A 23,409-nucleotide genomic window follows, 5' to 3' on the forward strand; every position below is an offset into this window, starting at 1 on the left:
CCACTTAAATCTGCATTTTCCTTTGCTTCACTCCTATGAATTCTTTTGTTTGCTCACTATTAATAGCAATACACCTAGAAGTTCAATATTTTCAGCATTATGATTAATTATACTATATTGCTAATGATAATTGGGACATCAAATGCCATCAGTGTAGTTATACCTGTAATTTCTGGACTGCACATTTTATTTTCTACCCCTGACATTTAGTTGGGGGGAGGAGGTATCAAGAGTATTTGAAAAACTTTCCCCCTTAGTGACATGTTCAGTATATTATAATGTACTTGAATTCTACTTATATAAAGGGCAATAGAGCAGTAAATAGAGACTACAGAAATGCAAGTATTTATTATATTTGTTTGCCACATACTTCCAGCAAAGTAATCTATTTTAATTAAATTGGTTATTTAAAAAAATAACCAAATGGCTAAAATCATCACAGTAAAAATCCCCTCATGCTATGAATATCACCCGTTCATCTCTGTCATATAAAGAATGAAGCACAGGTTCATTTCTCTAGAAGTATACCTTTGACATCATGGAGTGATGCATTATTATTGCTATTGCTAGTTGATGTTCTGCCACTATCAAGGCTGGCTGGTCTGGAAGCTAAATAAAAAAGAAACAATAGATAGCACAAAACACCTATCAAATCAGAATATACTGTACATGAGATATTTCATTCACAAAAATGAATAAATGATCTCACAAATAGTTTGGCCCTGTCACTAAAAGGCTATGTAAATTAGAACTAGTAGTCTGAATTGCATCCAAGAATACTGGTAACCACTGCTTTCTCACAGAGCAGAGGTATTATGTGGATATATCAACATATACCTGCAACCTATCCAGGTTACTGCATTCTGGATGAGTAATGTTTCTAAGTAGTTACCAAGGACAACTTCATGTAGACTGCACTGAGCAATTCAAACATAAGGTGGCTAATGTATAAGTAACTGTAAATAAGGCCTCCCAATCCAGGAGTGGATGGAACTGACACACAAAATGGGTATGTGCAAAGGCTCTCTGAATCACATGTCTAGAAGGACCTCCAAATTGTGCACCAGGTCAATGCAACTTCATTTAGAATAAAAAATGGAAAGTCCCTGGACTTAGGGGATCTTGCAATCCATAGCCACTTTGTCTTATAAGGTTAAATCTAAGACTATTTCCCTTCATTTAGACTCCTCCATCCCCCAATACCATAACATAACTTCAAGGGGCCTGAATCCTGGAGGGGCCAGGATTCAGATATATAATTGGGTATCATCAACATATTGACGGTATCTAACCCTATGGCAATAGATCAGGTCACTTAGTGGTCTCACATTGAAATTAAATAGCAGTGGGGAGAGAAATGTTGGAGATGTACAGGCAAGACATGAGAACCTATAATTAACAATCCAGAGGACCAAATGCCTAAGGACAGAAATCAGTGGGTGCAAAATTAACAAAACTTCTTGAAGAAGATTCTGGGAGACACAAGCCAAAGTTAGCACTGTGAGAAAGTGTTGTTAATTTCAACATGGAAGTAATCACTTACAATATTTACAATACCCGTTAAGAAGTTAGTATATGAGGTTTCACTTTAGGAATTCATATAAAAAAGCAATGCACAAAGTTCATATGTCAAAAATGTTAAGTATTTATATCCACTGTCTGGGAATACACCACCATCTTGAATAATCATCTCCTTGCAAAGGCTTCCCCCAATTTTTATCAAATTGGTGGCAAATGTGTGTTGATATTAAAATCTCCAAAATTGCACAAACACTGAAAAAGTGCAATAATTTACCATGTACTGTAGAAATATGAATATCCCCAAAACAGAAAAAGATGTTTATAGGCAACTTTTAAAAAATGCCCTACAGAAGTGGTCCCCAACCTTTCCGACTTTCCAAACCGGCAGGCAAGGGGAGAGGGGATAGTTCTGCATGAGAGGTGGGTGAGCGCATATATGCAGCTCCATTTGTATGAGTAGCGGCACACAAGCCCATCACTCACACAAATGGAGCTACTTGCACACATGTGCCACTTCCATGTCTGGTTCCAAACGGCCACGGCCCAGTACTAGGCTGCAGTCTGGGAGTTGGGTATCCCTGCTCTACAGCAGTAAAAAGATATGAAACAAGAAAAAATAGAATGTGTGTTTAGAATTGAAAAAAATGGTTAAAAATAGCATGTAAACATGCAGAATTAATTTTAAGACATTTACAATAGATTCAACATGGATATGATCTATGCAGAAATGCCACCAATAGAAGAAAAACACTCCTACATTAACAGCATGTACTCTTAAACAATATAAATATAGAGACAGTATTAATATAGTTCAGAATAATGCATTATTTTGAGTTAAATCAATTTTGAATGATCAATTAAATTTTATAGCTGTAGCTTCTGTTTCAGCACTCTCTGGTTATATCTAAATTGAAATTTGATTAAGAAAACAAATTAATGTATAAGTGAACATATTTTGAGAGACAGATTGCCTAACTAATTCTCAACACTAAACTCTGACATTTAGAATTGAAGGAGAACTGAAAAAAATGAACCTTGCACTCAACTGTTCATTTTACTTAAAAAACTGCATTAGGGAAATGGGGAAGAATTCTATTAGATTAAATGGAAAAAAAGATGAGATGAGATGAAATGAGGTGAGATGAGATGAAATGAGGTGAGATGCAAAGTTGAAAAAAGAGAGAAAAACAGTCAAAAACTGACAAATGATCATTTGCAAAACTGTTTTTGGTTAAACTTCATAAATGTTCCCATAACCAGCACTCATTTAAAGTACAAATCTTACCTTGAATTCTTGAACCTGTACTAGAATCGTCACTAATTCCTTGTGGACTTACATCTTCAAAAGATGTTGTATCTAGGTAGAAACAAACATCAAAACCTTAATATTAGTTTATCATCTAGAAAATGTTATGAAGAAGTTTTTGCTCCAATAAATTCATGTTCTCACAAATAATAAGTCAGAAATATAGACCTTTTCCCCACCACATAAATCTGTTATTTTAAATATTTGCTGAAAAATCATATGAAATATCAAGCATGAATAAATTCCAATACCACTAGTGTTGCTAACACAGCCACACCACACTGAAAAGATTCTACCTATACCTTTATTATTAAGCAACTGCTTGGATCTCAAGCCTGCAGCAGAGTTGACAGTTGCAAAGTTGATGGATGTAGTAGAGAAGGCCATAGATCCCAATTCTTTTCTCCTTTTACCCGTGGATATATCATCAGGACCTTCCAGATGCTCAGAACTACCTATCCATTGTCCTCCTGCTAAGACCATGGACTGCATCAGATCATTCATTGCTGGGATGCAAATGAAAGCAAATGAATCAGCATGATTCAATGATTTTTTTGCATTGTAAAATGCTTCACATTTATCTCTAATCATCATACTGAAAGCTACATTCCATGTTCATATATGTTATAACATGCATTTGGCTGAATGAATGAAAAATGTTAAAAAGCAAGGCTTTCTTGTGCAGATGATTGTAAATGTTTTTAACTGCCATGCTTGTGCTGGAATGCTACATAAATATACATTAGGAGCTCTGATGTTTGTAATGATAAATGTAATGAACAGGGTAAGATGAGCACAAGTGCTTATATAAAGTCAGTGCTGGCAATGATAAGGGGCCCTTTATTGTGCAGGCTTCTATAGGGATAGATAATTGTGCATAACACTAGAAATAAGGTCCTAAATCAAATGTGCTCTATAACAGCTGTCTTCATACTGAATCCTTAACTTGGAAAAAAAATAATACACTGGCAAAAACTTGCCTCCCTGTTCCCCACTTTTAGAAACTAGTAAAAGTTAAGCAGGCTACTATTTATGTTTAGACCTGTTTTAGTTTTAAAAAAGAAAGAAAATGATACCTGTCTTTCTAAGACTTATAACTAATTTTAAAAATGACACTCACTTTGCAAATGTGTGCCTGGTACCTAGTTATCCATATGTATCTAATGCACATATGCTCGAATGCACATAGAGGTGTTCCTTGCTTAAACACTCATTCAGTGAACTTTCAAAGTTTCAATGGTGTTGAATAAGTGGTACTAATGGCCAGTCTTCAAAGTTCTAGTCATCACACTATCCTCTGGGCATCTAGCAATTGAGGTCATGTGATTGTCATTTGCTATCCCTCATTGCCAGGTTCCAACAAGCATGGGGAAGCTGGCAGGAAGTTGCAAATGGCCAGCATGTGACATTTGTTTAACCTGGACACTGGGCTTGCTTAACAAAGATAATCAGAAGTGCAGGAACTGCATCACTAAGTGGCATGGTCATGTGACATTGTGCTTTATGGCCATATTACTTAATGATGGAAATTCCAGTCCCAATTATCATATCTAATGGGGGACTATCTGTAATTTCCATAACGTGAGCATATAAATGTAACTTCAATTTTGTGTTATTTATAAAGCCCAATAATTATGTATATTCGGTGTCAGTATTTAGAAACATTGCTTCAGCTCCTTGTATAAAGCAGGACTTGCACTCTGCAGAATAGAAAAAAACCGTGCAGTCCAGGGAAGGGTTAGGAAAGTTAGTAATAGATGCCATTGTGTAGCCATTTAAAAAGAAGCTGAACTTTCATAAAGTCTTACACATGGAGCGACGGTAGAAGGCCTTCATTTTGTCTTTTTCCTTCGGTCTGTTCCTCAAAAAGGGCAGTCTTTTCAGTGCAACCACTTTTATGTCATAGCATAAGGAAAAACAGAAACGGTAAATGAAAGAAAAAGGGGAGAAGAACAAATGGAAGTTAAATGTTGAAACTAAGGACAGAAATGAATGTTTGAGTTTCCACTAGGTGCAATTTACTAACAGCTATTAATTTCATGTTGCCGAATGACAATGAAATATGTAACCTCCATAGTGAAACTTCTAAAATATCCAGAAACCCTGGAAATCCTGTGTGAGGAACAAAAAGAATTTCCATTGTTCAGGATTATTAAATGTCTCAAAAACCAATCTAACAAAACCCAAACAAAACACTAACTTTGAGATGGAAAGAAAGTTAGAAATCACCACGTAGGTTTTTGGAGTTTGAAAAATGTTTTTTAAATGCTAATTTGGTTTATTAAAAATGTTTGAGCTTTGCCCTTACTTGCTATTAAATTGTGGCTGTAGTTTTTAAAAATTATTTAATTGTTAGTTTGAGCCTAATTTATTTCAGTAAATTGTTGTGTATACCAGTTGCAAGGTTCCCTTTTTAATATAATCTCAAGGTTCACACATTGCACTATAATCTTCTCTGTTTTTGCCTTAATTAATGCATGAAGCAGGGTCAAAAAATAAAATATATTTTATTCCTGGACAGTCAATTGTTTGAAACTTGCTGTTGGCTTACATTCATTATGTTAAGTGTAACATGATTTTATTATGGCATTATGAATTTATTGTAGTTTATTACTTATTATTTATTTATCTGTTTGCTTACTTATTTATTATTAAATAAGTATGTTACTGATTGTCAGTGACCCTGGGTGGCTCACAAGTAAAAAAAAATAGCTTAATGTGATTTTTTTCCCCGTAAATCATGGTTAACGAACTTTGACATAGCATGTTGTATAAACTCAACAACTGCATCTGATAATAATGAAAAAATGTGAATATATACCATATAATTTCCTGGCTTAGTCCCAATTTTCTTTGTGTCCTATCAAGTATCCATTCCACATGGACACAAGACATGGACCAATATAAATAGGAGGGGAAAAATCAGGAATTGGCCAAATGAGCCAAGATTACTATGTTCATCTGCAAAACAGCCTTTAATATGTCCATCTTTTTCTATTAGTCACAGTTAAAACAAGCTAAGCATGACCACCGTATACTATCCAATCAAGAAAGGAAGTTCAAGAAATTGTAAAAATCCAATAGACTGTCATCTTAAATAATAACACTTGCATATCGGGGCAGGGATGCTATCATTCAGAAAATTAATACCATAACAACAACAAAAAAACCCAAGAAAAATATGACAGTGAAGTGATGTTAGAATCAAGCAGAGAATACATACAAAAACAATTTTAAATTCAGTATCACAGAAGGATTTTACATGGATCTCTTATTCCAGACTTGAAATCCTATGCAAAAGAACCTGGTAACTAGAAAATATTTTTTTTCAGTATGGGTTTATTCGAGTCCAAACACAAAGCATATATGTAAATTATTAATCTCGGAAAAATAATGAGAAAAATCAAAATGATATTCAATAACATTATCTTCCAAGAAATTATATATGATATTACAATCTTAGAAAATTTAATCTTTATTTATGACCTATTGTTATCTATTTTCATATGCACTGCATTTTTCACTGAAGGATTTTGCTGGTGTAAAGAGTAGAAAAAATTGCCAGGAGTTAAGTACAAATCTTTCCGGTTTACCAATTCCAACTTGCCTCTCATCTAAAGAAAACCAGGACTACTTCCAGTTATTATTTCCATCTATCCATTCTAACAGTCTGGATTTACACTTGGATTTGACAAGCAGACCATCTTGATTTTTCTGGTGAATTCAGTTCTGGGAAATAGGTGGGAAAAAGCTACCTTGCTGATAGTTCTGGATGTCTTGTCAGCTTTTGACAGCATTAAGTACAGCATCTTGTTGAAATATGTGAGAGCTAAAATTGGACATAAAATTTAGTAGTGGTTCCATTCCTGTTTTCTCAGATGCTATCAGAAAGTGAATCTATGAGACTTTGCTTGACCTTTTTTGAGTTATCCTTTATGGTACCACAAAGTTCTACCTTCTCACCATCTTATTTAATATGAAGCAGTGAGAAGAAACATGTATGGTTTGGAACTAGATGCCATAAACATGCTGATAACATTCAGCCAACTTGTTTGGATTGCAGTTCTCCAAGGTGTATGAAACAGAATGGGAGAAAACGAAGTGTGATTCAGTGCAGAAAAGGTGGAATTTGTACTGCTTCTAGGAACTGGAAATCACAATTCAGCTGCTATACAGCAGTAAAAACTGATAATCTATAATGGTGAAGCTGACAAGAAGCCCATCTCATCCATTCTACAAATGATATCAAGGAAGGAGAGGTAAAAAGTCAAAAAAGTCACTCAAATCTGTATTATAAATATATTGTACTTCATAGAGAGTACATTCAATCAAGCAATACACAAAAATGCAGATCAGAATGTAACTATAAATCACAAGATAACTACTATAAACCTATTATAAGGACAAATATTATTTCAGTTTTGCTGAGATGCACATAGAGTGAAGAGAAGCTTCAGTATTTGTTATCTGAAACACTTAAAATAATACCAAATTGTCATTAATATAAAACTATAAAACTTAAGAACATTTTCTGTTCATTTTAAAACAAAACATTACTTAAAATGTTTGTATAGAAATATAAAAATTAAAAGGTAGAGGCGCTACATTTAGAACTTTTGGCAGTAGGTTAAAAACTTTAAGCTATTTGTCTTATGAAATATATATTGTATTTTTCTTACTTTATTGATGAAAAAACTGCTTTTGTGAATTAAATCCACAAAGAAATATTAAAAACTCATGCATTCCAACAATGGAATATTTGAACTGCTTTGGTACAATTCAAATAGCTTGAGAATTCTGAACAGTGACCATCAAAATGTAATGGTCATAAACTGGGTTGTGAAAATAAACAACTTAAGCAATGTGCCTCATTCTGCAATTTTTTACATCCCACTGAGTTTAATATTTAAAGGTCTTAGCATTGCTAAGTCTGAATTCCCTTCCTTTGAGGTTTGTGTATTAAACAGATCCCATTTGCTACCAATATAACTTAACTTCTAAGATCAATCAAAATCAGCCAGTGTTTCTATTGAGCATATTGTTGTTTTGATGGCAGAGCACAATTAAAAATCTATAAGCAGAATGAATCCAATTGTTTGTTTCCCTAAGTTTATATAATAAACACAGATGATGGCTATTCTTAACTTGAAAGGTAGAATGGTGTAGCGGTTAACATATTGGACTAGAAATTGGGAGAGCCAAGTTGTAGTCTAACCAAGGCCAGGGGAACCTTTGGACCAATTACTCTTTCTCAGTCCAACTACCTCCTCACAGGGTGGTTGTATGGAAAAAAAAGAGATGGCACCATTATATACATTGCCATGAGCTCCTGAATGAAAGATGGTATATATGTGTAATAGGTATATAAATAAATTCCTCATCAATATGCAGCTGAGCTTTACATATAATATATGTGAACCAAAACATCATCTCTTCCATGCAATGTTGGAGGCAGGGCTGCACTTTATTAACTTCATCAGATGGCAGGTTGGTAATGGACATGCAAACGAATAGGATCAACTCTATAACTATATAAAAGTTGTTCATAAGGAAGCATTTTACAGGAAAATCATATGATAAAAATGTCATGAGTGAATGAGAAAAACAATATTTAAAAAAAAAGAATTCGGGTAAAGGAGGTACAAATTTCATTAGCCAACCCTAACCCATTTGTTAATTTCATTTTAAATAATGAACCCCTGTAAAACATTTAGGAGTATACTCTGCTGTAGAGGTTGCTTTTTCACTATCAGCTATATAATAAAAATATTAAAGTGCTTTAAATCTAGTTTCCTCCCCCCAATACATTTTAAACTGGAAACATTACAGCAGATACTACTCCCTATTTAAATTTTAAACAATTACTCACTGCTGCTTTTTTTAGTCCCCACTGTCTGGCCATCTTCAAGTGAATTTGAGCCCACAGAGGAACTATCTTGACTATCTTGTTGTGGCAGCTGAAGAAATCCTTCACTAGATTCTGATCGGGTTGGTGTCAGAGTCAGAGATTTGAGACGTTCTCGGTTGACATCTTTCTTTGATTTTATCAATTTCCTCATTTTCAGAGTAATCCAATTGCCTCTCCTTTTGAAAAAAAAATGAAAAAGAATGTTAAAGGTTGAGAAACCAGTCAATTTAAACTGAAATGCTCTTCATCTGTTGAAATTCTGAAGTTGGGACATGAACATAGTCCTTAAGTAGTGTGCTATAGTTTTGGAAAGCCAATTAACTCTGACTGACCTATTTAACATTGCAGTAACTTCCTTTTTTTTGGAAGTTGGCAAGGTATTTAAGCCAAATAATGTTTCCAAATTCAGAAAAATCCTAACTTTGACAACATTAATTTCTTCCAAGAACTATTCTTGAAGAGAAATTTCTTGAACAAAGACTTTTGCCTTCATGGTGAGGAAGCTACAGAAGTATTAAACTATGCTTTGTTATATTGCCTTTTTTACAAAGTTTACTGTTACAGATAGTAACTCCCCATTGTTATATTTTTAACTACATTAATATTGTTCAAATCAATATGATTTTATTTCTGATTTTGAATGAGGCATTTTATAATTTTACATTGTACTTGACATACATTGTACTTTAACCACATCGTTGTAACTCTTTATTTTTATTACAATTTTTATTTGCTGTCTCACAGTTTGTGATCTTTTCTGAATTGATAAATAACTAAAATAAATTGGTTGACTGACTGATGAGAGAGAATGCTAAATTTAGAATTTGTTAACCTTCAAAAATAAATAGACCTTTTCTCTGGTCATGTGAATACAATTTAAACAATTCCCAACAGAATGAAAATGATATCCTTTAACTTAGTGGACACATTACCTTCTAGGAGGAGATGGTTCATAGAATTTATACTGATCCATAATCTTTTCTTCTAACTTTTCTTTTTGTCTTCTCAGTTCATTCAACTTGTCACTATAAAAGAATACATTTCAGAAGGACATATTTCTACAAAATTGCTTTCCTTTTTAATTTTGTATCTAAATATCTTAGTACCTTTTCATTACAGGTCTCACTTTATAAATAAATGTGAAATTGTTTTTTACACAGTACGTGGTTGATCCAGATTACTTCCTTGTAGATTTTGCATTCTAGAAATATACTCCTGGAAAAGGGAATTGTAGTCAGGGGCTTTTATATTACCTTTATGTTTTTATTGTAAATCACACAGAATCGCTAATTGAGATGGGTGGGGTAGAATGGTGACAGACAGACAAACAAACTAGTCCCACTTTTGACATGAAAGTCAGCTGAGTGACTTTCGGCCAGTCATTCTCTCACAGTCCAACTTACTTAACTTACGTTCTTGTTATGTGGAAAATAGGAAAAGAAAATAATATATGGTAGGTTTGTCACATTGAGTTATTTATAAAAATAATGACAGGATATAAAAAATATCTAAATCTAAAAATAATGAGCCCACAATATGTTCTGTGAAAATATCCCCAGTATAAAACATGGATTTCCCCTATTACAACTGTATGAGAGTTTTATGTCTGTGTTTTAACAAAACAGTAACTCAGCCCCCCAAATCACTTTTTGAAATGTAATTTTTAAAACATATATTGTTCAAAAATTGAGATTACCATGTTTTACATTGACTAGTTCCCTTTGAAAATATTGTAAATTTCAAAAATTAGGATTACTCTTTTTCAAAGTAAATATATGTGTATCTCATAATTCCTACACTTTTCCCCATGGTTCTTGATTTAGTTTGTGTATTTCTCTCTTCAGTATCAAAGGGCATATCTTAGATTGACTAAAATGACACCTTCGACTACAATTCCCTTTTGCAGAAAAACTGCATCTCCAGTCATGGATGATAGATGAAATCATGCTAATAATGAATGGGGTTGGCATTAAAATTCTCCCTAATCCAGAAGTATTTTATTATGCAATTACTGGAATACAGTAGTCATTAAGTACTCACAGCAAGATTCAGATTACATTTTAATGGTATATGCATACATTAAGTATAATGTATTTTTTTAAATAGTCATTTTATATCTTTCATATCTTTAGTCAATTCAATTCAAAAGATGTATTTTAAAAAATCTTATCATTCATTATAAAAATACAAACATCAGGGGAAGAAACAGATTGCTTACAACTTGTCATAAGAAATCTGTCAATTTCTTTAATTGCTTATACAGAATCTGAGTAAGACTCATTCAAATTAATTCAATACTGAATATGCTTTCATAGTAAACATGAGTGACTAAAATCTGATTGGGTGTTAGTTAGACATTTTTCATTAGTTCTTAACAAAATGTTCCAATAACATTTTCATTATTTTTATTTGACAGTTCAACAGCAATTATGATTTTGTAACTGGCTTTCCTGTATTGATACCCACATATATTGCCTTTGCTCAACATGGAAGAGATCTTTGCTTTCCATATTCTGTTCCAAAAGTGTTCTGTTTTGCAACATTAAAGTCTGTATTTGGTCCAGTAGATGTCTGTTTTCTTCTTCCAAGTTCCCTTTTAGTTGACTAAGCAACTGTCAAAATGTCCAAACACAACATTTAGTGCCAATATTGAGCCAATTCTATTTACACAGTGCAGTTAACTAAGACAACTAATCAAATAATAAAAGTTTGCTCTAGAAAATACATTATTTTCAGTTGCATTTCTTTTAATCAAAAACACTCTACTGGTTCTGTTTAGCTTTTATTCAATTTTTGGCTATCAGTAAATATATCTAAAATTATAGCCAGTGGGAATGGTATATGGCAAATTTCATTTTGGAATATTTTAGGGAATTTCTCAGGTTTTCAGCTTTCTCTTACACTCAGAATGAAACAATGGTTATTTGTCATGAAGATTTCTTATTGTTAGGGATAACAGAAGAATCCAACAATGCTAACACGTTTTGTTGTCCTAGAAAGAATAGACTGCAAATTGAATAAACTGAGAAATTAGATCTTCATTTACAATTAATTATATCCATATAGCGATCAACAGAGATCTGTTTAATAAAGGACCAAGAAAAACTGGGAAAAGGATGTTTTTCTCCTTTTTCTCCTCTCCTATTTCTGTTATTTCCTCTTTAGGGCAGATATAATTCTTTTCATCTCCTTCCCTAAGAGATTTATTTAACACCTGTTGTGCCATTTTGGTCCCATTTGTTCAAATGGAACCTGTCCTTCCTATACAGATCTGGCTTTTCCCAAAACTTTATCCAATACCTAATAAAGAGGAAATCCTCCTTCTGCAGCAACATTTCATCTGTACATTGAGAATTCCAATTCTACCTGTCTAATTGGTACTGTGCATGGAAGAGGTGGCATTTCAGAGACAGCTTCTCTGGTGGTTCTGACTTCTACCTTAGCCATCTAAATTTAGTTTCCAGGACTTCCAACTATATTATAAGAATGTCATTAGTGCCCACAACAACGGCCTCCTCTCCAGCAATATCTAGCAGCCTATCTAGACAATGCATAGTACCTGCAACCTTCCTACAGGCAGACAAATCACCATGCAGTCAGCAGCAGACACCAGGTAGTCACCACCAGACACACAGACATCTAAATTCCTAATGATCAAATAATCTACCACCAGAAATCTCCCATTATCCTGGGAGAATTTTCAATGCAGGAGGAAACCTGTTCGGACTTTGTGTTTCTTCTAAGGGAGAGATTGATTTATTTGTTTATTTATTTATTTGTTTGTTTATTTGTTTATTTATTTAGTCGCATTTCTATGCTGCCCAACTCCCAAGAGACTCTGGGAGGCTTCCCTCTTCCTTAGACTGATGTCCTCCTTCCCCAGGACCCTTGTTCTCTGAAACAGCCAAGCAGCTGTCACCTTGTGAATGAGATTGCTATTACATCTCTGATCCCTTCACCTGTATATCTCCCTCTCCCTCTATTCTAGTAGAACTATCTTTCCCTCAAGGGAACTGTTTCCTGAGCACCAAGAGCTGCTTGCACCAAGCAGCCACCAATGATCTCTTTCAGTAATCCCTGTTTAACACTCTCCACTTCTCCTCTGTTCTTGTTACAAGAGTTGTGGATTCAAACTTTCACTTTTATTTTTTTTAGCCTTAATTTTAATTATTTACTGAGTGTTTCTTCACACACCACTAACAATCTCCTGCTAGACAGATGTTCCTGTCAGAGAGAGGATTAGTGTAATTATATTCACCCTCTTGCAACTTAGATGGAAGAAGAATCAGAGAATACATGTTCTTTGTTTTTGTTTATCAAACATTGCTTGTTTTCTGGCTATACCTATTGTGACATCCATTTTATGCCCTTAAACACAGGAAGAAATGCAGAAAGCTGAAGAGAAAGACAAAAGACAGAAAAGAGGGGGAAATGGCAAGAGACCACTACACCGAGTTAAAGTTTTAATATCAAATTATCTGCAACTTTCCTGGGATGAATGAATTAACAAATCCAGCATTAGACGCATTTTCAAATGTTGGAATCTTAACTCTTTATGTAAAACATAAATTCAATATTTGATTCAATAAGGGAAAATGTATTAAAGCTCTTTATAGTTTTTAATATCTTGTAAAAAATGCACAAGATCAATTTTTTGTTTTTTTAAAAATTAAAAATTATAAGGGCACCATGAGGTAGATTCTGGGATTAGAAGTCTCTTTTACAAATAAGTCCTATCTTTGATGCTGGGGTGAGTGGGCAAGTTTTGCTATTCCATCCAGATAGACCACCAGCACATTCTATTCTAACTTGCTCCCAAGCCTTCAGAGCAAAGATCAGATAAAATATTAAAAAACAACCATCAAAAATAATCTTTTACCAACAGAATCAAAGTCTAAATTCAGTCCCTAATTAAGTTTCAAACTATGTCCTCCCACAAATGTCCTCATGAAGTCCTAAAACAGAATAAATGAAAGCCAAGAAGCATAGAAATCATTTAAAAATGTTAAATTATGAAATTTGTAATTCTAATTTACTCACAAATCCATATAAACATACCATATATTTAATTTCACTATAATAAAGCATGATAGGGATAATATAAACTGATTACCTCGCACTGATTATTTAATTTTGTATGAGTAATATCCAGTTGTTGATATTGTTCTTTAAGTTTAGAAAATTCAGCCTCCAGTCGTGTTTGCTCTAATTTAGAACTGTTTAGTAAAGTTTTTAAATTCTTGTGATCAACCTGAAGAACTTCATTCTCTTTCAAAAGTTGTATATATGTATGATTTAATCTGTAATTAATAATGGTAAAAATGAAATAATATTACAATAAAATTTACTTTCACAAAGAGTCTGTAAACATTGGTGTTTATATATATCTTAAATTTATTATTTTTATAAATAATTCAAGGTAGCAAGTATACCTAATATTACTTCCTATTTTCCCCATAAAACAACCCTATGAGGTATGCATGTAGTATTGTTGTAAACAACAAAAACAAAGCATGATTACTAATGCTACAACCTTTTTCTATATATACAATATTTTCCTCATATCTAAGATGAATTTCTATGAATATATATAGATGGATTGCAATGTTCAGGTTTTAACAATGCTTTTGCACTGTGCTAAGTAAAATTCAATACTGTACTAATGGAAATGTCCTGTTTTTTTTCTCCTCTCCCATTCCCCTTTATTCCTCAAAATCTCCTTCACTGATTTTAATAACTTCAGAACAATTTTTGATATATAAACTTGATTTCAAGGCAAGGGAAAGTTATCTTTCTACTGGTTTTAACAATGGAAGCAATTACATCAACTGAAGACTTCACTGTATTTCAGTTATGATCACGGTCAATTTCAATCTCTATAATACAATATACTGTATACACAGAGTCTAAGGTAGTCTTTTACTTACTGGCTAACCAGTTCCTTAACAATTGTTTGAAATTACAGTGGATCTGGAGCAACTTGTAAAAGCATTTGTGACTGTTGTAGAATGTTTGCCACCATTCCCCAATCATGTGATCACGTTTCAGGTACCTTGCAAATGGCTCACGTTCATGACTGCTTGCAGTGTCCTATGATCATGTGATTGTGATTTGCAACTTTTTTTCTGATTTCTGGCATTTTTGCCAGTTTCTGCCAATAAATGTTCATTCAGAATAATGGGCTTGCCCTTATGACAGTGGCGTTCACTTAATGATCACAGTGATTGCCTTAACAATCGCCACAAAAAAGATTGTAAAATTAGGCCCGTCTTTTACAACTGAAAATCTGGTCTCAATTGCAGTTATAAGTCAAGGACTATTTGTAATTCATTAGTATTGCTTTCTCACCTGTCATTTTCTTCACAAAGTTTTTTATATTCCACTGCTACCATTTCATGTTTCTTGTTTTGCTGAAGCATCTTTTCTTGCTCCACTTTGAGGCCTTTTTCCAATTCCTCTAATTGTACTTTTTGCTGAAGTAATTGACTGTATCTGTCAAGTGAATATAAAATTATAACTATTCTCAAATATAAAATTGTAATTAAGAAAGTATATTCTTTTTTTATTAAACTTTTTATTTTATTTTCTAAATCAATGTAAACAATTCTATGGCTTTCCTACTTTAGCTATATTTAGCACAATGTAATTACCTGTCTTCTAAATCCTTATGTTCTACTTCAAGATTCTTATGTACAGATTTAAGATTTCCATGTTTAGAAATGAGAGATTCATATTCAGCTGCTTGCCGCTCATGAAGTTGTTCCAATTTTTCATGATCTTTGATTAGAGAATCATAAAATGATCTCAAGTCTTCCCGTTCCTTTATTATGGATTCATTTTCATTTTCTAAGGTTGATTGTTGAATCAATAGCTGTGCATTCTGGTTCATAAGTGATGTGCTTTGGGAATTAATTGCTGAATTCTCCACCTATAATGAAAAAACGTGTAATTAGTTAATGTATAAAAACGTGTAATTAGTTAATGTATAACAGACTCCTTTTAATGTATGAAAATATGTTTTTTGTTGCCATCTTTTTTCAGCTATTTTGGCCTATCAATCTTACTATATTCAGCTATCATGGATCCAAATTTGAGAAGACTGAATTTCGCCAACAGAACAATTTCACATCTAATTTGCTTTACAGAAATGATTTATAGAAAGGAAGAGAAGCCAAAGTCAACAAATATAGCAGAAGTCTTCTCAACCCCACAAGCTTATTTCCTCCAATTACTCTGTTGGAAGAATTCTTAAAGACAGGAAGAGGACTGCAAAAGAAGACAATTTGCAGAACTTCTGGATTCTACATTCCACTGCCCACAGAGCCATTCTGACCAAACATGTTCCTCATCTGGGAAGATTTTTGGAAAGGAAGGAGGAAAAAATCATTGAAAAAGTCTGTTTAACTGGACTTAAACCATCAGGTAAATGTAGCAGCCTTCCTACTGCTCTCAAGTAGACACAAAAAAGTTAGATAAGTAGATATCTTGCAGAAAATTAGGAAGTTAGGGGGGAAAGGTATCTAACAGCACCTGGAATCTTACACCCTAGATAGATTAATACCCTATCAAACCATTACAATACTGGTGACATACAGGATCTGAAAACAGTACGACTATGTCATATTCTGTGGAATGGAAGTATAAAGTCAGATTTCAATGAGCAGAGCCACTCTGTGGTCAGGAAAGATCATTAGTAAGGAGAAAGAATTGCATTGGCATAACGTGGAATTTACAGAAAAAAACATACAATCAAATGTCTTATGTTAAAAGCAAGGTTGTCGCTATTAAGTGTGCAAATAGTCTTTGCTTAATGACTCTAATTGGGATTGCAACTCTGCCACAAAGCAAAACAATTGCTAAGTAGGAAATCAAGTGATTAGGATTATGCTTTAGATGGAAAGAGACAAAACTAATCACAGCTCAACTTTTGTTTGTCTCCTAACCATGCTTTGGAATACTGAGATGCCTACTTATTGCTCTGAATGTATTGAAAGCAATGGGATGTCACTGCAGCATGGGTTTAGGAGCTGCAGGCCTGCACATCAGAAAGATTGGAGATAAATTTCAAGAAAGTACTGTAATCCGTTTGCATGGCATGCCCACAGCTCCTAGTCCTACACTGCTGATGTGATTGCATTGCTTTTAATGTGTAAAAGAGTAAAACAGGCTGTAAGGTTATTTTTTTCAGCACCATTGTAACCTTGGTCACTAAACGAATAGTCTGTAAGCAAGGACTACCTGTAGATTGTGAATGGAGAAAATATTTATATATGAAAACAGAACCTGAAGTTTCGCATTTTGAGTTTGCAGGGTTGTATTTTGCTCCTGTAAGGAAACAGTCTGTCTTTGAAGTGCTGTTATCTGAGCTTGCAAATTATTATTCTGCGTCTCAAGTTGCTTTAGCTGCGTTTTCAGGGCTTGCTTCTCTGCCTGCAGAGTTGCATTCTTTAGGAATGAAAAAAAACCCATATTAAATACATGTACCTTTTCAGTAAAACAACAACAAAAAATCACCATTTTTAAAGTTCTGTATCAAATATTCCAAAATGGGTGAATTTTCAAAATTAGTAAGTTAAAATCACAAAATATAAGCATAACTTAAAAACAGATAATATTTAAGTTAAAACCCGCATTTCTATCTATAACTATAGAGGCATATTTAAACAACACAATATATAATTGAGAGCCAATGATTAAGGAATCAGGGTAGAAACTGGGAAATCATGAGTTCTATTCCCAGTTTAGGTACAAAACCAGTTGGGCTGACCTTGAGTGATTCACTTTCTCTTAACTCTAGGAAGGAAAGGAATGGCAAACCATGTCTGAAAACCTTGCCACAAATCTGCAGGGACTTGTCTGGGCAGTCTCTGAAAATCAGATTCAATTGAATGCATGGAAACTAATCAAGGAGAGAACCAACCTAGAACTAAGGAGAAATTTCTTGATAATTAGAATAAATAATCAATCAGTGGAATGACTTGCCTCCAGAAGTTGTGAGTGCTCCAACACTGGAGGTTTTTAAGAAGAGATTGGACAATCATTTTTGTCTGAAATGGTGTAGGGTTTCTTGCTTGAGCAGGGAGTTGGACTAGAAGACCTCCAAGGTCCCTTCCAACTCTGTTATTCTAGAAGGAAAAAAAGTGCAGAAATGTTGCCAAGGCTGGAACTGCAACCAGCCTCTTCCAATCTTAGCAACAGTTCCGCAGTCTTTTTTTCTGGCCAGCTTCTCTGGAGCAGAACAAGATGAAGAAATTGTATGCTCCATAAGGCTGCTTCTCACTAGGAGGCCTGCAGGACCCAGACGAACTCTGCAGGAACCTGATGAGTAAAGAGTGTTGGGAGATTAGGAAAGGAACATCATGCCTGAAGCTCAGTAGAGCCCTTAATTGACACTGAGTCTGACCAAATCCCACTTTCTAAAAATTTCGGACTATAATTATTTAAAGACTATTAAGTGATCTTTGAAGCATTGAAGCACTGAACCACCTGGTGAACATTCGTATGGCCAGTGATGCAACTAACAGGGGAAATTTAAAAAAAGGAAAACTACAAGAATTTAAAAATTGATTTGCAGCATAAAGCAAAATTAAGAGTTGGGATTATTTTATTTTTTAATGGACAAAGGGATCAGAAGTGTTTTAATGGATTTTCTTTATATAAATTTCCTTTAAATTAATTAAATACTACATACTTCCATGGGGAAGTGTTTTGCTAGCGTTCTGATTGATGGACTCTTTTAAGGACAAAAAAGGATGATTGTGAAAGGGCATGGACTGCAGAATACTGAAGAAAGAAGAAAATATAAATTTCTTCTTTTTTATGTTTCTTCATTTTGGACTATAAACTATGATAAAGATGGCTACTACTAGCTAAAGAAGGGAAGGAAAGAATTGTTGATTGACCAATCTGCTGGGATAACACCTGAGAATTTACAAAGAATGTTTGAGAAATGTGAAAGGCTGTAATATAGAGGAAAGACTGGTGAATTTGGAAGAAAAATTCAGAGGAACGCATACTGCTTATGCAGTAGTCAAAAGAGAAGTGGAAGAATAGGAGGGAACTATGCTTGGGGCATGCACACTGTAGGCCTGCATCTAATTAAAAACAAATTAAACAAAGCCCACACAGCTCTAGAAGATTTTAATATGTAGTCTGTACAAACATATCACCTGTGTAAGATCCACAAAAACCATGAAATGTTTAACAGTTTCTAGTAAAGCAAATGATTTACTTACATTTCTTTCAACTTCAATTAATCTATCTTTAACCTTCAAAAGTTCTCTAGTAGTTTCCTGATTATCTCTTTCCCATTTAGTGACAGGCTGACTTTCTTCATCAAGTTTTGAAGAATAACTCTGTACCATTTTCTCCTCCTCTTGTCTTTGCTTGAGGGCTTCATAATTCTTTTTCACCTAAAGATAAATTAGTTCAAATTTTAATATAGGATTTCATTATTTATTTATTACATTTCTACTATATTTTCCCTCAAAAAACTATATACTTTTAACTTCATAAAAACCAGTTGAAGGTTAGGTTGTAAGTCAGGCAGTGGTGGGTTCTACCAGTTTGCCCTGGATTGGGTGAACTAGTAACGGCAGCAGTGGGAGGCTCCACCCACCCACACGTCTCTGCGCATGCACAGAAGCATCACACATGCCCGCAACCGAACTGGTACCGACCAAAATTGAAACCCACTACTGAAGTCAGGGTAAACTGATTGAATGGAGACTTGAACCTAGGTCTCCCCAGTTCTAGTCCAATAATCTGATCAGTATTAAGGCAGCAGGAAAATTATTAATTGTCTTTATTTCTATAACAGCATCTTTGCTGTGAACTGCAAAAATAAACAGGATAAAAATGCAAATAACAACCTGATCTGGAGATCTGTCACATTATTATAGAAATGCTGAGAATAAGATTTAACACTTCTTGTCACTACTTCTTGTTGCAGAAAATACTGCATGCAAATATTTAGAATTTCCTTAGCCCATATCAATATTTTTTCTAATGATTGCATTGTTAATTATTCCATTATTTCATTTATGATTCATCAAGTACCATACAGATCAAAGCATGTTCAGACTACAATCCTATACCCACTATTTGGAGTAAGCCCTACTGAACAAAGATAGAATTTGGCTTCCAAGCACACAAAAGAACTATACATTTAAATATTTTTATGACTCAATAACTTTTAAACTATATTTTAAATGATCTATAAAATTCAAGAATTAATATTAATACAAATAGAAATAGTATGATGCAAAAATTAATACTATCCATCATTTTTAGAGTAATTGGCAGAGTCAATCAAGTAGAGTGAAACCCTTGCAAGAGAGGCAGAAAGAGTATAGTGAAAGGCATTTTAGTGAGCTAAGACTTAACAGCTATTCTCCCTCTTTCCTATTCTGAAAAAAAGGAACAGTTTAACAGTGGAAAAGTACAGGTTGTGAAAACTGTATTTTAACAACTCTTTTGCTTTCAAATTAGCAGTGTTTGTAAATAGGAGACATTTTTAATTTATGAATTTGCAGTTTAATAAGTGTAAATTTTTTATGAATTTAAAAATAAGTTGCTGTTATATCGCAAGACAGATGGGAACATGTTTTAACTTACTATCTTAAGCTCTTGGCGCAGCTGTCGATTGAGATTTGTTGATTCTTCTAATCGAGCTTCCAAAGCAGCAATTTTTTCTTCTTTTATTTCAAGTGATTTCTTCAATGTGGACTCTAACCTTGACTCCAAAAGTTTGTACTTACTGTTTAATGAAACAATTTTAATGAAGTTCTCATTATCAGTAATTCACTTTAAATAATTCATAACCTTTATGCCAACTTAATGAATTTGAAAATGCTAACCTGACAGTTTTGGAACATTTATCTGTGTGAAAAAAAACATTGTTCCCAGATGTCAAGAGTATGCATGTGTTCAAAGCTAGACCTGAATCTAGTAGGGCCAATAATTTTTTTAGTCACAGTCCCAGTATTATAGAAATATGAATACCTATTTTCATATTTCATATTCCACAGTGGTGCTGCTTTTAATCTGTTCTGGTTTTAATATTGTTGGCCTTTTTTTGTACTATATTTTATATTACAGTTTGATTACTGTATTTTGTTTGTTTTCAAGGCAACAATTGCTTTATGATGTCTAACATTTTGTTTGATTGTTTTGCATCTGACAGTTATAAACTGTGAATCATGGCTTTGGAGAGAGCATTGCTGTATATAAGTAATAGAATACATGTATTTGTTGATATATATACCAGAAATAAAACTGATACATTGTAAAAAATGCAACCATGGTACAAATGTCTTATCTACCATAAATTACTATATAAATCTACTATTTAAATGTTAGTAAATTGTCTTCTATTCTCCTAAACAATACACTGTAATTACACTTGGAGGAAAAATGCTTAAAATTTCATATTAGCATGGATCCTATTTAACCTGACAATATAAACCATTCAGTCTTAAATAAATTTCCTCATTCCACTTTATTCGTCTTCTGATCCGATCACTAAATTTGCTTTCCCCACACTTCTCTCTGACCTAATTCTACAGTTGTTAAGAGCTATGGATGGAACAAATAACAGAAGATATATTTTAAAATAGGAAAACCACTGGTATTTTCCTTAAAGCTCCATATTGAAAGTTGTTGCAAGATATAAAATATAAAGCTGTTTAATTTAGAGATAAAATATACTAAATCTCCCATGATCATTATGTTAATCACTGCTAATAACCGACTATAGGACCAATTATTACTCTCAATTGACAGAAGAGCTAGTCAGAAGCTGAAATTCTGCCTTTCTTAATAACCTTTTCCCTATTTTCACAGGTATATCTTTCAAGTAAAGGATATACATACAAATGTTTGTACGCCATTGGTATTACATTTGCAGATATTGCAAGCTAAGGATAATCAAAATTATTTTCAGAGGTTGTGCTTCTTCTGCCTGAAAGATATTATCTGAAAACAATTTTCTTATTACTAAGCTCCAGAATCTAAATTTTTAAAACCATCACCATTTTTAAAAATGTGATACATTTTTCATTACCCTGCACAAACACCACAGAGCAACTTCATTTCTTTATTAACGTGCAGCATTTCTTATGATAAAAATATAAGAAGGTGACTGAAAGAAGTGCCTATTTTCTCAGCAAGATATGTGAGCAATAGAACCTTAAAAAAACAACAGGGTAGAAATATCATGGAGCGTTTCCATCAATCTAATCCAGAATGTCTTTTACATATTCATACCTGTCATCAGTACTCTGCTCGTCATGTAAGAGACGTTCCTTGTTTAAACCTATCTTTTCAAGTTCATGTGTAAGTTTTTCTAAGTCATTATTCATCTGCTGTGTCTTCAGTTTTTCATTCACCAAATCCTTAAAACAAAAGAATGGACTGACTATTTGTTACAAGTTATAACAAGAGGCACAGTTTTTCAGAAAGTGATTCCTAGAAAGGCTCCTGTACAACTCACAGGAGTTTAAACAGTACAAAATCTGTCAAATTTGGAGATGGATACAGAAAAGAGTCTTTCAAATCACCTTCATCTCCCTCTCCCTCTCCCTCTCCCTCCCTCCCTCTCTCTCCTATTACAGTACTACATTGAGATCTAATAGATCAGGAGTTCCCAACCCCTGGGCCGTGGCCTATTTGGAATTTGGTCGCACAAGTGGCTGGTCAGAGTGCGCGCATGGAGCTCAAATTGTGTGAGCAGCCTGCCAGCAAGCCCGTTGCTTTTGCAAGTTGAGTTCCCCTCTCCCCCCTCCCAGCTGGGCTGCTAAGCCACTAAGCTGCTAAGGTTGGGGACTGCTAATCTAAACTATGCCTATGCTAAATCGTTGTTTTCTAGTTTTCCCTGTACTGTATTCCTATATGTTCCTTTAAAATAAAAACCTACTTCATGTTTTCAAAATAACCCAAACTTCTTTATACATGGAGAATTCCAAATGAATTCAGCTTATATTAGATAGAACTAACTTTAAAAAATAACTTATTTCAAATGGAATCAAGGATATTGCAGTACTATCCTTTTCACTTTGGAAGGACAGTTACTGAAGCTGAAGCTCAATTATTTTGGCCACCTAAGGAGAAACAAGGACTTATTGGAAAAGACCCTGATATTGGGAAAGATTGTAGGCAAAAGAAGAAGAGAATCGCGGAGGATGAGATGATTAGATAGTGTCATTGAAGCAATGAATACGAATTTGGGCAAACATCGGGAGACAATGGGGATTGGGGGTGGCATGTTATGGTCCATAGGGTCGTAAAGAATCTGGCTCAATTTAGCAACTGAACAACAACAACAAAAATCCTGTTCACTACGGACAAAAAAATCACCAGTATGGTTTTCTAATGCCACTGTGTTTTAATTCAATATATTGTTTAAAAAAACTAACTCCATTATTTCTTTTTATTAAGCACAGCAGGATGATGTTTGATTAATTGGTCTCACAATTAAGTAGCTTTTTTGTAATGTCGATCAGAATAGATTACAATATAATTTTCACTGTTTCTATTATTGTTTTATAGCAAAATAGCTATGACTTCAGGATAAAACAAAGTTGCATACCCTCTTTGTCAATTAACTAAGTGCACAATGTTAGGAAGCAATAAGAAACCTGAAAAAGCTTGGAGGAAGCTATTACTTAATTTTGAA

The 23,409-nt window shown here is 33.8% G+C and overlaps 1 protein-coding gene across 4 annotated transcripts in view; it reads right to left on the reverse strand.

Moving 5' to 3' along the window:
* The window catches only part of CCDC88A (coiled-coil and HOOK domain protein 88A), an 89,628-nt gene that overhangs the window by 18,752 nt on the left and 47,467 nt on the right, over positions 1–23,409 (reverse strand). For all 4 annotated transcript variants that reach the window (XM_087888549.1, XM_034427346.3, XM_034427345.3 and 1 more), the window contains 14 exons: positions 22,002–22,129; positions 20,352–20,493; positions 18,971–19,147; positions 17,019–17,180; positions 15,386–15,663; positions 15,084–15,227; positions 13,849–14,035; positions 11,202–11,347; positions 9,668–9,760; positions 8,697–8,911; positions 4,636–4,719; positions 3,130–3,333; positions 2,807–2,878; positions 529–609 (listed from right to left, as the gene is read on the reverse strand). In XM_087888549.1, the coding sequence (XP_087744675.1) occupies positions 529–609; positions 2,807–2,878; positions 3,130–3,333; positions 4,636–4,719; positions 8,697–8,911; positions 9,668–9,760; positions 11,202–11,347; positions 13,849–14,035; positions 15,084–15,227; positions 15,386–15,663; positions 17,019–17,180; positions 18,971–19,147; positions 20,352–20,493; positions 22,002–22,129 (2,113 nt within the window). The remainder of the gene's footprint in view (positions 1–528; positions 610–2,806; positions 2,879–3,129; positions 3,334–4,635; positions 4,720–8,696; positions 8,912–9,667; positions 9,761–11,201; positions 11,348–13,848; positions 14,036–15,083; positions 15,228–15,385; positions 15,664–17,018; positions 17,181–18,970; positions 19,148–20,351; positions 20,494–22,001; positions 22,130–23,409) is intronic.

The sequence above is a fragment of the Pantherophis guttatus genome, chromosome 1, assembly GCF_059756535.1.
Source record: "Pantherophis guttatus breed Tessera chromosome 1, ASM5975653v1, whole genome shotgun sequence".
Lineage (NCBI taxonomy): Eukaryota > Metazoa > Chordata > Lepidosauria > Squamata > Colubridae > Pantherophis > Pantherophis guttatus.